Raw genomic sequence first — 12,795 nt, 5'->3', positions numbered from 1 at the left:
GTGTGTGTCCCCTTTTATGTTTTGTCTTGCTTAAATTTGTGATAATGACATGGCCAGCATAAAATGATGTATATTTTTGATGTTATTATTTGCAGTTACAACATATCATGACAATACCCCGGCATGTAAGCATCAATGGATGGTATTTTCAAGCAAAGTTACATGTATTTTTAATGGGTGGGGTAAAAAGGCTGACATTCCAATGTTGTCATTTCAGGTTGATATGGGTCGGATTGTTCTGGCCCTGCTCCCGGAAGCCGACCAACCTCAATATCGTCCCAGGCGTAGGCATCGTAGGCGTGCAAGGCCCCAGATATTTCGAACACGTGTCACCCTTTTTGGAATGCCAGATGATGAGGTTTTAAGACGATACCGTCTTCCTCCAAAAATCATCATAGACACTCTCTCATTAATAGAGAGTGATCTTGAGCGGCAAATTGACAGTCCTACAGCAATTCCACCACTTACGCAATTTATGGCGGTGTTACATTTCTGTGCCTCAGGATCGTTCCAAACAACGGTGGGAATAGTGGCGGGCATCTCACAATCCTCCTTTTCACGGATCCTGAGGGCAGTGATGGAGGCACTTTTCAAGCACCTCCATCATTTTATTCAAATGCCTTTGGATATGGGTGCCCTTAGTGTGGCCAAGGCCAATTTTTACCAAATAGCTGGCTTCCCACACATCATAGGGGTTGTGGATGGTACTCACATACCACTTCAGCCTCCAGCACGGCTGGAGGCAATATTTGGAAACCGGAAACACTATCACTCCCTGAATGTAATGGTGGTATGTGATGCCTTCCTCCAGATCCTGTCCCTGAATGCAAAATTACCAGGAAGTGCACATGACTCCTTCGTCATCCGGCAATCAGGGATATGGCACAAATTAACTAACCTACAAGCTGGTGATGCGTGGCTTCTGGGTAAGTGGAGACCTTTAGTACATAACAATGTTAAGCTTCATACAGAGTGAGCCTGATGTTGACTTTTCGTTTTCACAGGAGACAGTGGCTACTCTTGCACGCCCTGGCTGCTCACTCCTTATTTGGCTCCCACACCAGGGCCACAAAGTGAGTATAATTCCACACTTACAGCCACCAGGCAAGTGGTGGAGCGCTGTATCGGCCTTTTAAAAGGCCGATTCAGATGCCTCCACCGCTCTGGTGGCGAACTCATGTATTTGCCGGATATGGTTTTGAAAATTGTGGTCCTGTGTGGGATATTTCACAACATCGCCATAAGGAGTGGGGTCCCAATGCATCCAGAGGATGCCTTACCTGAGGATGGCCCCCCCGAGGTTGGTCGGAGTTCAGTATGTGGGGGGCCATACGCGATGATGTGGTGGCCAGATTTTTTAGGTAATTATTTGAAAAAAAACAGTGTTGATACCTAATGTGGTTGGGTTTGTTTGAGAACATCTAATTTTTGGCTAATTTTTTTCTCCATCTTCTGTTTTTTTACATAATCTTTGGCACTCCAACGATGACTACTTCCTGCTACCCTTACAAAACCTGTATGTGGATATTTTGGGGATATATTCTGGAACCCTTATTGCCACGCCATATATGTGGAATCATGTTGGCATGGTCCTTCGTCAACCAGTTCTTGATTTTTTTTTTGTGATGTGGTTTTTTTGGTATGTGTTGTATTTGAGATTATCACTGTGTATTTTGTTTGTGAGTGACCACTTTGATTTTTCAGTTATGTTGATAATAAATGTTTTGAGAGTGAAATGTTGTCCCTTTTTGGGAACGTTACCACCAAGTGTAACCAGGTTCACACACGTTACATTTGACTAAGGGGTAATCCAGTACTGACGCCATTTGAGGAAAAATGTTTTCTTTATTCAGGGTCCAAACCAACACCAAAAGGAAGCCTGTACAATCCTTTTGCTTCGTAATATTGCCCTAAGCTGCTTGCACACCAACTAGGAACCTGTAAAATGTAGAAATATCTAATTGTGACTACACCAAAAAAGGGAAATCAGATTTGTACTGTTAGGTGTTTCTTGTGGCTGTTTGAAATAAAAATACAACACACACTCTTATTGACAAAAATTTGAAATCCTTGCAGGAACACTCTACTTATGTCAGGGTAAACAATATGTGGTTTTGAAAAAACGAATGAGCCAGAACGTAACTTCAAACAAAACAATTTATTTACAGAATGGGCCAAAAATCAAAAACTACTCCCTAAGGAGGACCGACATACGGTCAAGGACCACCAGCACCCCGATGATATTGGTGTGCATCTGGGCCACACAGGCGGATAAATTGGCCCGAAGCCTCTGTTCCTCTGTGGGTGAGAAAAGTGTGGGGATTAATACAACAATAGTGAAACCACATTAAAAAAAAATAAAAAAAAAAACTCCACAAAAAACATTTTAAAAAAACTGCATTAAAACTCATCAAACTAAAATGGTGTAGGGCAAAAAAACAAGGCCTATGTCCAAATTCCGACAGGTGTGCTATGTGTATGTTGAAAACAGCAGTAACAGGTTATGGCAATCGCCCAAAACCACAAAATTTTGGAAAATAAACATAAAAAAAAAAAAAAAAAACATGATTACATACAAACAGTTTGTGACGATAAAAAACTGCAAAAAAAAACATACCGGAAGACCCAACGCCAGCTACAGAAGGCCCTCCATCGTCCTCCTCGGAGGTGGGTCCATTCCCCAAAGATCGGGGCGGGGTAATGACCGACTCCTGGGAGGGGGTCATTCTAAGAGGGGTGGTTGGAGCAGAGGGGGAATTGGGATGGAGGGGAAGGAGGCCAGAAAAATCTGGCTGAGGGTGTAGTAAGGCTGGGGAGGAGTGGGGAATAGGGGAAGGAGTGGAGTTGGAGTGTTGGCTGGGGGTTGGGAAGAGTGGCCGTGATCGTCGTCTGGCCGGACGCTGACGGCGTAGTCTTCGCTGGGCCCCTAAAAGATGGGAAACAAATTGGGGTTAGTTCCAACACAAATCCGCGCCCAAAAACAATTTCAAATGCACCCCAAAAACAAACAAAAAATGATATGAGGATAATGAATAAATATGAAATACAGGGAAAACATGGCCATGCAGATATGAGGAGAATGAATAAATATGAAATACAGGGAAAACAGGACCATGCAGATATGAGGAGAATGAATAAATATGAAATACAGGGAAAACATGGCCATGCAGATATGAGGAGAAGGAATAAATATGAAATACAGGGAAAACAGGGCCATGCAGTTATGAGGAGAATGAATAAATATGAAATACAGGGAAAACATGGCCATGCAGATATGAGGAGAATGAATAAATATGAAATACAGGGAAAACATGGCCATGCAGATATGAGGAGAATGAATAAATATGAAATACAGGGAAAACAGGGCCATGCAGTTAGGGCCACAAAGACAAACATGAAAACCACAATCCATTAAACTTACTTTCAGCGATCTGCATGCGAAAGCATGCCAGCAAGCAGGGCGTCCGCCGTTGCAGGTCCGACCACCTGCGCTCCAGCTGCCCGATATGGCGGCGTGAGCCGAAGGAGCGCAGGCGGGCCCGAACCTCCGCATATGCGGATCGCTTCTCGCGGTTGGTGATGGGTGGAGTTTGGCTGGTGATCCGCCTATCCATCACCTCCGTAAGCACCAGCAGCTCGCGCCTGGTGAATGCAGAGGCTCTCATGATGGCAATGGAGTTTTTCCTAAAAATCATTTTTGATAAAGTGCTCCCAAATTTTATGATTGGCTAATGTATTTAGGAAATTAACAGGAGCAATTCTATTGGTTAGTGTATGAGTCATGTGTTCAACAGGGCCAGAAATCTGTGGAGACTTATGATAGGCTTGATGCAGTGACATGCGTAAGCAAATTTACATAAAGAAATGAACTCCAGGAAATATGCGGGTATAAAAACAAATAGAACAATTATTTAATAGGGGCTAACATGTATTTTGACAATTAAAAGCGAATGTTTAAGCAATACGTATTCTGCGGGTAAACACAAACACGGACATAAATAAAGTTTATTGCATTGTGTAAAAAAAAAAAAAAAAAAAAACAATTAAGCTAATTGATATATTGATTGGCATGTTACGACTGAGGGAGGTAGGCAGAATAAACGAGCAGTAAATCGAAATGTGACAGTCCAACTTCCGGGTAGTACTAGTGCGTGCGTTCCCTTCAAACCACTTCGGGGATGTACGCTCGCTATTTGGCACGCTCGTTAGATAGAGGAGGGGTCGCCTGAGTTTGGGGAGGATGTTTTGATGCGAACGAAAATACGAGCGTGTGCCTGAATTTAAATATTTTTTTACGTTCGCCCAACGTACGAACGGCCACTTGCGTCCGGGTCTGAATGAGGGCCTTAATTAGTACCTCAGTTATTTTGATTTAAACATCTGTGCACAATCATGGATATTACTAAAACAGGACTGTTCATGTGCCTTGAAGACCGAGGTTGGGAATCACTGCTCTAGAGGAAATTGTAATGAGATTTATAAATTGCCCATGCAGGGACGGCGCTACCATTAGGCATAAGGTCGCCGGCCACTGGAGGGCGCTGCTGAGTCCACAAAAAAAATGAATAGCTTAATTCATGGCTGAGTGGCATATAATGAATTTGTGGCACAGCTGTGTGTCATATTATGAATTTGCGGCAGTGTTATGAGGTACATTATGATTTTGGCGCTCTGCTGTGTGTAATATTCTATATAGTATATTATGAATTTGGGACACTGCTGTGTGGCATGTTATATTACTGGGGAGACTGGTGCATTGCATATTATGAATTGGAAGGAGCAGGGGCGGTTGATGAAATGTTGCCTAGGGCACCCGGAAACCTTGCACCGGGCCTGTGCCCATGCATATCTTAGTAAATTATGCATTTGCTTTTGTCTTCTTTTCTATTTATCTTTCTATTTGCTTGGTTTGTATGTAAATTAACAATTACTATATTTACTTTTTATTTAAGTCTTCTATTATTTTGATTTATGTCAATTTTATACAGTTTAAATGCACTTTGTTATAATCTGCTTGATTATCAGCATAGGCTTTTCCAGTGGTTTGTTAATATTTAGCGCATAAAGGGTTATCCATAAAAATAACTCCAAGCAATGTTTATATTGCAAACAATATGGAAGGCTCAGCATGTGTGTTATATCACCTTGAAGATTATTTCCTAAACTTTTAAATTGTGTTACCTTCAATAAAGTTGTTTTGATTCTCTTGTCAATAAGAAGTGTGCTCAGAATTCGTTCTTTGGCTAACACTCTCTGTATGGATGTATATTATATTTATGTACAGCAAATCCAAGAGAGTGTGCAACATTCCACAAAATAATAAAAATGTATGTAGTGGTACCAAGAAGAATAATAGTTTCTTGCCTCAAAAATATGTTGTAAAATGTTAGTTTTAAGATGATTAAAATGAGGAACAGTGGAACAGAGAGCTATGTTTAACAGCTAATTTTAAAATGCTAATCAAGGGTAAATACAGACACAGACGATAAGAGCATGGGAACATACTTAATCTTTCTAGCATTACTTTGGAAGGACAGTGAAGGGGCAAAATGAAAATCAGATTAACAAAGATTACAGGTGTATCTGTGAAATAGCTATCTGATTATTTATGTCTACAACTAAAAACTTCAAGGATGAGTGAAAACTACTTGAATAAATCAATGTAAGCTGTATACACAAAATTCTATATAGTGTAGCTAGATCAAAATAGTGCAAAAATACATTATATAAAATATGTAAAATCCTTTGTTCAAATATCATAAATTAAGTTTCTAACATATTGCATAATGTAAGCTTTCCTTCATCTAGTACTTCTTATCTGCAGGACATATAATGTACATATGTTTTATAGGTTGAGACTTTAAATTTAGATATCCTTCAATTCTTTCAGTGCCTACTGTAGGAAGATAAAAATATATTTGATCATATAAGTGCGTTAACTATAAATAGAGTATACAACATTCATATTTTAGTCTAATCTACCTAAATTTGCTTATATGTGGAAATTAAGGGCCTGATTCAGACCCACTCGCGAGCGGCTGTCCGCTCGCAAATGGGTTGATGTTCTGCACTGAGCATGCGCACGACGGAGGGAGCTCCGTCGTGCGCATGCGCCAGACGCGACGAGCGAAGGAAAGTCCTTCGCTCGTTGTGTCTGATCAAAGGGGGCGTGCTGTCGATGTTGATTGACAGCACGCCCCCTTTGGTGGGCGTGCCGGGGGCGTGCCTCCCTGACGGGGGCGTTCCTAAGGGAACGCCTACCGTCAGAAGCCGGCCCACTGACATCACTAGTGATGTCAGTGGGAGTGATTTTGGCTCTGATAGAGCCAAAATCACTCCGGGCCTTGCTGTTGAAAACCTCAACCGCAGGCTCCGGCTCGCAGTTTCGATGGTCGCGATGGTCAAGGCCATCGCGGCCATCAAACTGCACGCTCGTATAGGCTGTGGGTGGTGACCCACAGCTATACGAGCGTCCAGGAGGACGCTCCATAGTTATGGAGGACGGCCCTCATTCAGAGCGTGCGCTCTGCTCCGAGCGTACGGCTCTGAATGAGGGCCTAAGTCCAAATCCTTTATGAATATTTTTTGTTCGATTTTCACAATCTCACTTTTCATTAGACAAACTGTAAATGTATGTATTTACTGCCCTCTGTTGCTAAATATGCTGTAGGTCTTCCAATGAAGCTTTGCACACAGTTTTGGAAGAGCTACTCATACAATTGTCTAGGCCTCCTGTGTAAGAATGTATGCACATAAATGGAAAATCAATCTTTTTGTTTAAGCCGTTTAAGTAGTTTGTTTCTCTGAAAATTAAATGTACAAACTTTATTGTCATCAGATATAAACTGAGGGGATTTGTTTTTTTTGCATTCAGGCATCACCACAGTATTAACAATGACAACTTTAAGCACCATAGCAAGAAAATCCTTACCACGGGTTTCGTATGTCACTGCCATGGATCTATTTGTGACTGTCTGTTTCTTATTTGTATTTGCGGCATTGATGGAGTATGCAGCACTAAATTACTATTCAAGTTGCAAAAAGCCTAGATGTAAAAAGAAGAAAAAATCGGTAAGTTATTTTTGATATTTACCTTTGTTGTATCTTGTATGTATGAAAATGATGCTGAGCAAGCAATAGTGCATGTCGGGCATGTCAGGTAAGGTACATCGCAACCAAGCAGAATAGATAGTTTGTCTCAAAAAAGGCCCTGATTGTAAGACCTAATGGTTTCTGGTCAGACAATGGTACAGAGTCTAAAGTCATATTGATTGGTGACCTTTACATTTAATGGAATTTGTAATTCAGTTAGAATATTCACACATATACTCGCTCATTAAATTATAATAAATAAAAGTAAAATTACAATAATAGCAGTTACATGTTTGCATAATTAACAACACTAAATGCAAGTACCATATATGGTGTACTATTACTAAGCTGCAATACTATCACCCATACCACAGATAAATCCTTATTGTTCCTCTTTCTAATCACTTCTGATGCAGGAATGATATCTTTAAGCCAAAGGATTTAGGGCCTGATTCAGTCCTGTTTGCTAAACTGCGAACGCACACTATGGGCGATTGTCGCACGCATACTTCAAGGTACGCAAGCACGAATCAGTCACTGCAGCTGGGAATCGTGCTCTCATAGTACACAGACTGGACGCTATTTTGAGTGACAGATTGTGGGTGGTAACAGGGGAAGGTGTATGTGAACGGGGGAGTGGTGCTGCGAACGCAGGCGTGTCTGGCTGTCAAAACAGAGTTTTATGGGTGTGCATAATTAGCAAATATGCGTCATTGTACATGTCACTTGGTTGTTTTTCAGCCTGCAGTGATCACCAGGGGCGGATTGGGCCACCGGGAAGGTTCCCGCTGGGCCGGTCCCCTCTCCCCTCTGCTGGGCCGCTTAACACTGTGACTGACTGGCTTGCGGCTCTGGCGGCCGTTACCGCGATCAGGCAGCAGCACCGGTCTTAAGCTTCTGGGCCGGACCCATCTGCTGGGCTGCTTAACACTGTGACTGACTGGCTTGCGGCTCTGGCGGCCATTACTGCGATCAGTCAGCAGCAACGGTCTTAAGCTTCTGTGCATGTTATATGTGAAACGGCGGTGGGAGGGCTGCTGCGGATGCCCAGCCGCAGCAGTTTCTCCCATGGGCCATTGCGGAGCACGTGAGTGACACCTCACGGCTCCGCCTCCAGCAGCCAACGCAGGAGCCGGGAACGGGAAAGGGAGAAGTCAGGGCAGGACAGCCGCAAGACTCAGGAGTGAAGGGCAGTGGCACTGCAAGTCAGAAGCTGACAAACAGTGTATTTACTTTAAGTTGTCAACTGGTCCTACAGCATGTTGTGAACTTCAAACATGAAAATGTGAATGTGTAAGTCAAGCACATGAAAATGTGCTTGACTTACACATTCACACGATGTGAAATAGGTTTCCTTAATAATATATAATATGATCACATCCCAGGCACAACCGAAACAATGATCACAAATTGTAGGATGGGATATGATATAAGATATATATATATTATATATATAATGCAGTGTTGGGTATGGATTGGTGGCTTTCCGACAGCCAGGATCTTGACCCAACTAGGTAAGTGTCCTAACCCCTAACCCTCCCTCCCCTCCCCCCAAGCCTAATTCCATGCCCCCCCCCCCCGGAGCCTAAAGCTGGGTACCCATACACATGCAGCAGAGGCTACAGGGAGGTGGGTGAGACATGCCCTCCGGCTAGCAGGATGTTCGCTGGCATAAGCAGATGATGGTCGTTCAGTGTGTATGAACGACCATCATCTGCAGATATATCTGTGTGTACCCACCTTAACCTACACATACATCCTGATTGTGTTGGTACAGAGTCGCAGTACTTATTCAGATGCACACACAAAGTGAAATAGAAATGTGTTGGGTGTTCCTGGGCAGTTACAGGTTTTTGGCTAATCAGGCACAGATGTAGCATTGTATGGGTGTGTTATAGGAGTGATACGGGCGTGTTGCTGAAAGTGGTTGCGTAATAAGACATTGAATTGCTCACATTGGAGGCCATACTCAGATGGATGATCTGCACCTAGCATTGGGCTGGTGAAAGTTTCAATGGTGCGACCGATGGTGACATTTAAAGATGCACAAAGCATGACTGCAACATCTATAGACACTGACAGTGGGCATCTTAGTTCTTGCATATTCAGACACACGGCATTAGCATAAAGTCACAGATTAAACTGATGCAAAACACACAAGGAAGGCCACAGCTGCTTCCAACTCGGAATCAGGCCCTACAGGGTGGGATCCTGATCCCCTTGATAGACCCCACCTCCTCATAAGACCACAAGGCTGCTTACCATCCCAATCCGCCCCTGGTGATTGCAGTACTTGCTGCAGGGTATGGTCTACCTCAAGCGCTGCGTGCAACTCCGATGGCTCTTGATGGTTCCGATTGTCCATACACTTCCTGCAGATGACGTGTGTTAAGAGAGAAAAGTGGGCATCTTTATACTGGCATGCGTTTGCTCTGCTGTCGCTCTCTAAGACATAGAGGGCGTCCTCACACCAGACAGTGCGATCATGGCTTTTGCATACCCAGCCCCTTTTAGCTGCGTGAGAGTGCAGCTTAGCGTCCGGGTCTGAATGAGCTCCTTAGATCACTTGTAGAATTGAAAGACAGCTCCTGAATAATTGGACACTTCAAATGTCTAACCAGGAGATCATTTGAAAGTCATTTCAGTCAGTGCAGCATATCCAATTGCAGGCATAATTTAAAAGAAAAGAACCATGGCAAAGGGATTTTACTGCACCTGCAAGGTTTTTCCTATCCAATAGGGTGAGTGATTTTTTTTTTTAACAAAATGCTCACATTTTATTTGAGCACCACCAAACCAAGTCAATTTTTCCTTAATTCATTATTTTAAGGAAAAATTGATAGGGCTTGCTTCAGGATCCCTTGGCCACCCCCACCCCTCCCCACTCTAATGACTAATTAAGCAAATGGAAGTTTCCAAGTAGCTTAATTAGTCAATAATACTCACCTTCTGCAGTGATTTCTTCCTCCTCCATTTCTCCAACTGAAGTCTTCTGCCTCCGTTTTTTCCAGCAGTGTAAATGTGACCCCTACCAGTGTGAATGTGACCCCTTGCCTGTGTGTGTCCTGTTTGTGTGTGAGGGGTGCTGCTGGTGTCTGTCAGTGTCTGAGGGGTGCTCCCAGTGTCTGTGTGTGAGGAGTGATGTGTTAGTGGTGCTGTTGGTGTCTGTGAGGGTTGTCAGTGTGTGTCCCATTTGTGTGTCGATGGTATGCTGAGCATGCAGCAGCTGGGAAAGGAATGCCAGAACACAAGTAAGTGTAGGTATAGGTGGCCACATCTCCCTCCATGGGATTTTGCCCGCAAAAATATCTACCACATTTTTTTCATTCAATAATGCAAGTACCAATTCAAAATTGGGTGCGAGGTGCGCACCCAATTGAATATGTCCCAGTAAGTCAGTTGCCTTTTCTACCCCACTTTTACTGAATTGTTTCCAGCAGATCTCTCCTGTAAAGGATGGGAAGTAGCTGCACAGATCAATATGTTCAGGCCCCTGAATAATGTGATGCCGGGTTCAGTGCTTGGTTGCATTGGTTCCTTTCTGATATGCATGGCCTATAGGTACCAGGTTATGAAAAATGTAAATATGGTCTCTTTAGTTTAATTAATATGAAATATGCCCACTGTATTATAATAAATGTAATATGTTCCCTGTACTGTATATTAATTATTCATATATGTGCCCCTTAATATTAATAATTTATATACTGTATGTGCCCCCTTTATTTTCTTAAAAGCTATTTAAGCCATTATTATATTTATCCCTGTTTTTTCTGTAGTATAGTAGATCTAATACTTAGCTTTCTTCTTCTCTTAAAACAACGTAGTGCATTGGGATAAAAAAAACTGTGAAAATGAAGACTTGTTAGTTCTCCTATATGAGAATTCACTGTGGACAAGCTCATCTACACAAAGAGCCCCCACACAGTGTCTGTCTGACCCATGAATTACAGAGAAACAGGTGCCCAGTGGCACTGGTTCTTGGAAGGGGCTGCCGCGGTATTGCTGCTGAATGAATAGTGCATACAGGGCCTGTATCAGCAGAGGACACTAATGCAATCGCAGCTGCGATTTTGTAATGGAGCGCAGCTGCAAAAATATGCTAATGCATGCCAAAGCTCATCCGGCATAAAGAAACACACTGCTGCTTTCTTATATCTGTCCAATGACATTCTTCTGCGTAAACATCGGTACCGTTGACATACATCAGACAGTCACGCAGCTTGTATAAAAAGTCTGACTATCCGCTAACTAGGGGTGAGCGGGTTCGGATTTCTGAAATCCGAACCCCCCCGAGCCCCCCCGATCCGAGTCAGATCCGAGTCAGGCTCGACTTTTCCCGCCTGACTCGGATCTGAAATCAAGGCAAAACGTCATCATCCCGCCTTCCGGGTCTCGCGGGTTTTGGATCCTATATAAGGTACCCGCGTCGGTGCCATTTTCTCAATCAGCTGTGGACAGTGAAGAGGGAGGGTGGGAGTTAGGGCTGGCTGGGCTGTGTAGTGTAGTGCAGAGTAGTGTTGTGCTGTGCTGTGCTGCGCTGTGCTGCTGTTGTCCACTACTTCAAAGTCCATAGGGGCTGGCTGTGTTGTGCTGTGCTGCTTTTGTTAATAGGGGCTGTGTTCACTACTTCAACGTCCATAGGGGCTGGCTAGACTGTGTTGTGCAGTCAGTTCTCCATAGGGGCTGTGTCCACTCCAAAGTCCTGTGCAGTGTCCCAGTCCTAAAGGGGTGCTGTAGTGTTGTCCAGGGGGTGCTCTGTCCATCAGGGGTGCTCCCCCCAAGTGCTAAAAAAATAATATTTTTTTTGTGTTTGTGAATTGTGTGCGCAGTAGCCGCACGTGCATCAACAAAGTAGTGCCAAGCGTGTGCCTGTGTCATAAGTAAAGGGCCGGCTGGCTTGACCGTTAAAGGGTGCTGTAACCCCCAAAGTACACTCCAAACCAAAAAAATATATATTTTCTGTGTTTGTGAATTGTGTGCGCAGTAGCCGCACGTGCATCAACAAAGGAGCAGCGCCAAGCGTGCGCCTGTGTCCCATAAGTAAAGAGCCGGCTGGCTCATTTCTTAAAGGCTGGTGTAACCCACAAAGTGCACTACTCTCCAGCAAAAATAAAAAAATATTTTCTGTGTTTAGCTGCACGTATATATCAAATCGATATAACATAAATGGAGGACCAAACTTTCTCCGATAAAAATAAAATAGAGAAAGATCAAGAACCACTTCCTCCTAGTGCTGAAGCTGCTGCCACTAGTCATGACATAGACGATAACATGCCATCAACGTCGTCTGCCAAGGCCGATGCCCAATGTCATAATAGAGGGCACTTACAATCCCAAATGACAAAGTTCAGGAAAATGACCTTGAAAAAAACATTTAAATCAGCTGAAGAGAAACGTAAACTTGCCAATATGCCATTTACGACACGGAGTGGCAAGGAACGGCTAAGGTCGATCCCTAGTATGTTCATGACTAGTGGTTCAGCTTCACATGACGATGGAAGCCCTCCTCCCACTAAAAAAATCAAAAGAGTGAAGCTGGCAAAAGCACAGCGAAGAACTGTGCTTTCTAAGAAGATATCACAAATCCCCATGGAGAGTCCAAGTGTGGTGGTGGTTGCGATGCCTGACCTTCCCAGCACTGGACGGGAAGAGGTGGCTCTTTCCACCATTTGCACACCCCCTGCAAGTGCTGAAAGGAGC

At 43.5% G+C, this 12,795-nt stretch overlaps 1 protein-coding gene across 2 annotated transcripts in view; it reads left to right on the top strand.

The window, feature by feature from the left end:
- The window catches only part of GABRG3 (gamma-aminobutyric acid type A receptor subunit gamma3), a 696,464-nt gene that overhangs the window by 659,696 nt on the left and 23,973 nt on the right, over positions 1 to 12,795 (top strand). For both annotated transcript variants that reach the window (XM_088454037.1, XM_088454036.1), the window contains one exon: positions 6,875 to 7,071. In XM_088454037.1, the coding sequence (XP_088310163.1) occupies positions 6,875 to 7,071 (197 nt within the window). The remainder of the gene's footprint in view (positions 1 to 6,874; positions 7,072 to 12,795) is intronic.

The sequence above is a fragment of the Taudactylus pleione genome, unplaced genomic scaffold, assembly GCF_031769625.1.
Source record: "Taudactylus pleione unplaced genomic scaffold, aTauple2 ptg000609l, whole genome shotgun sequence".
Lineage (NCBI taxonomy): Eukaryota > Metazoa > Chordata > Amphibia > Anura > Myobatrachidae > Taudactylus > Taudactylus pleione.
This window is presented reverse-complemented; position numbering and strand designations above follow the sequence as displayed.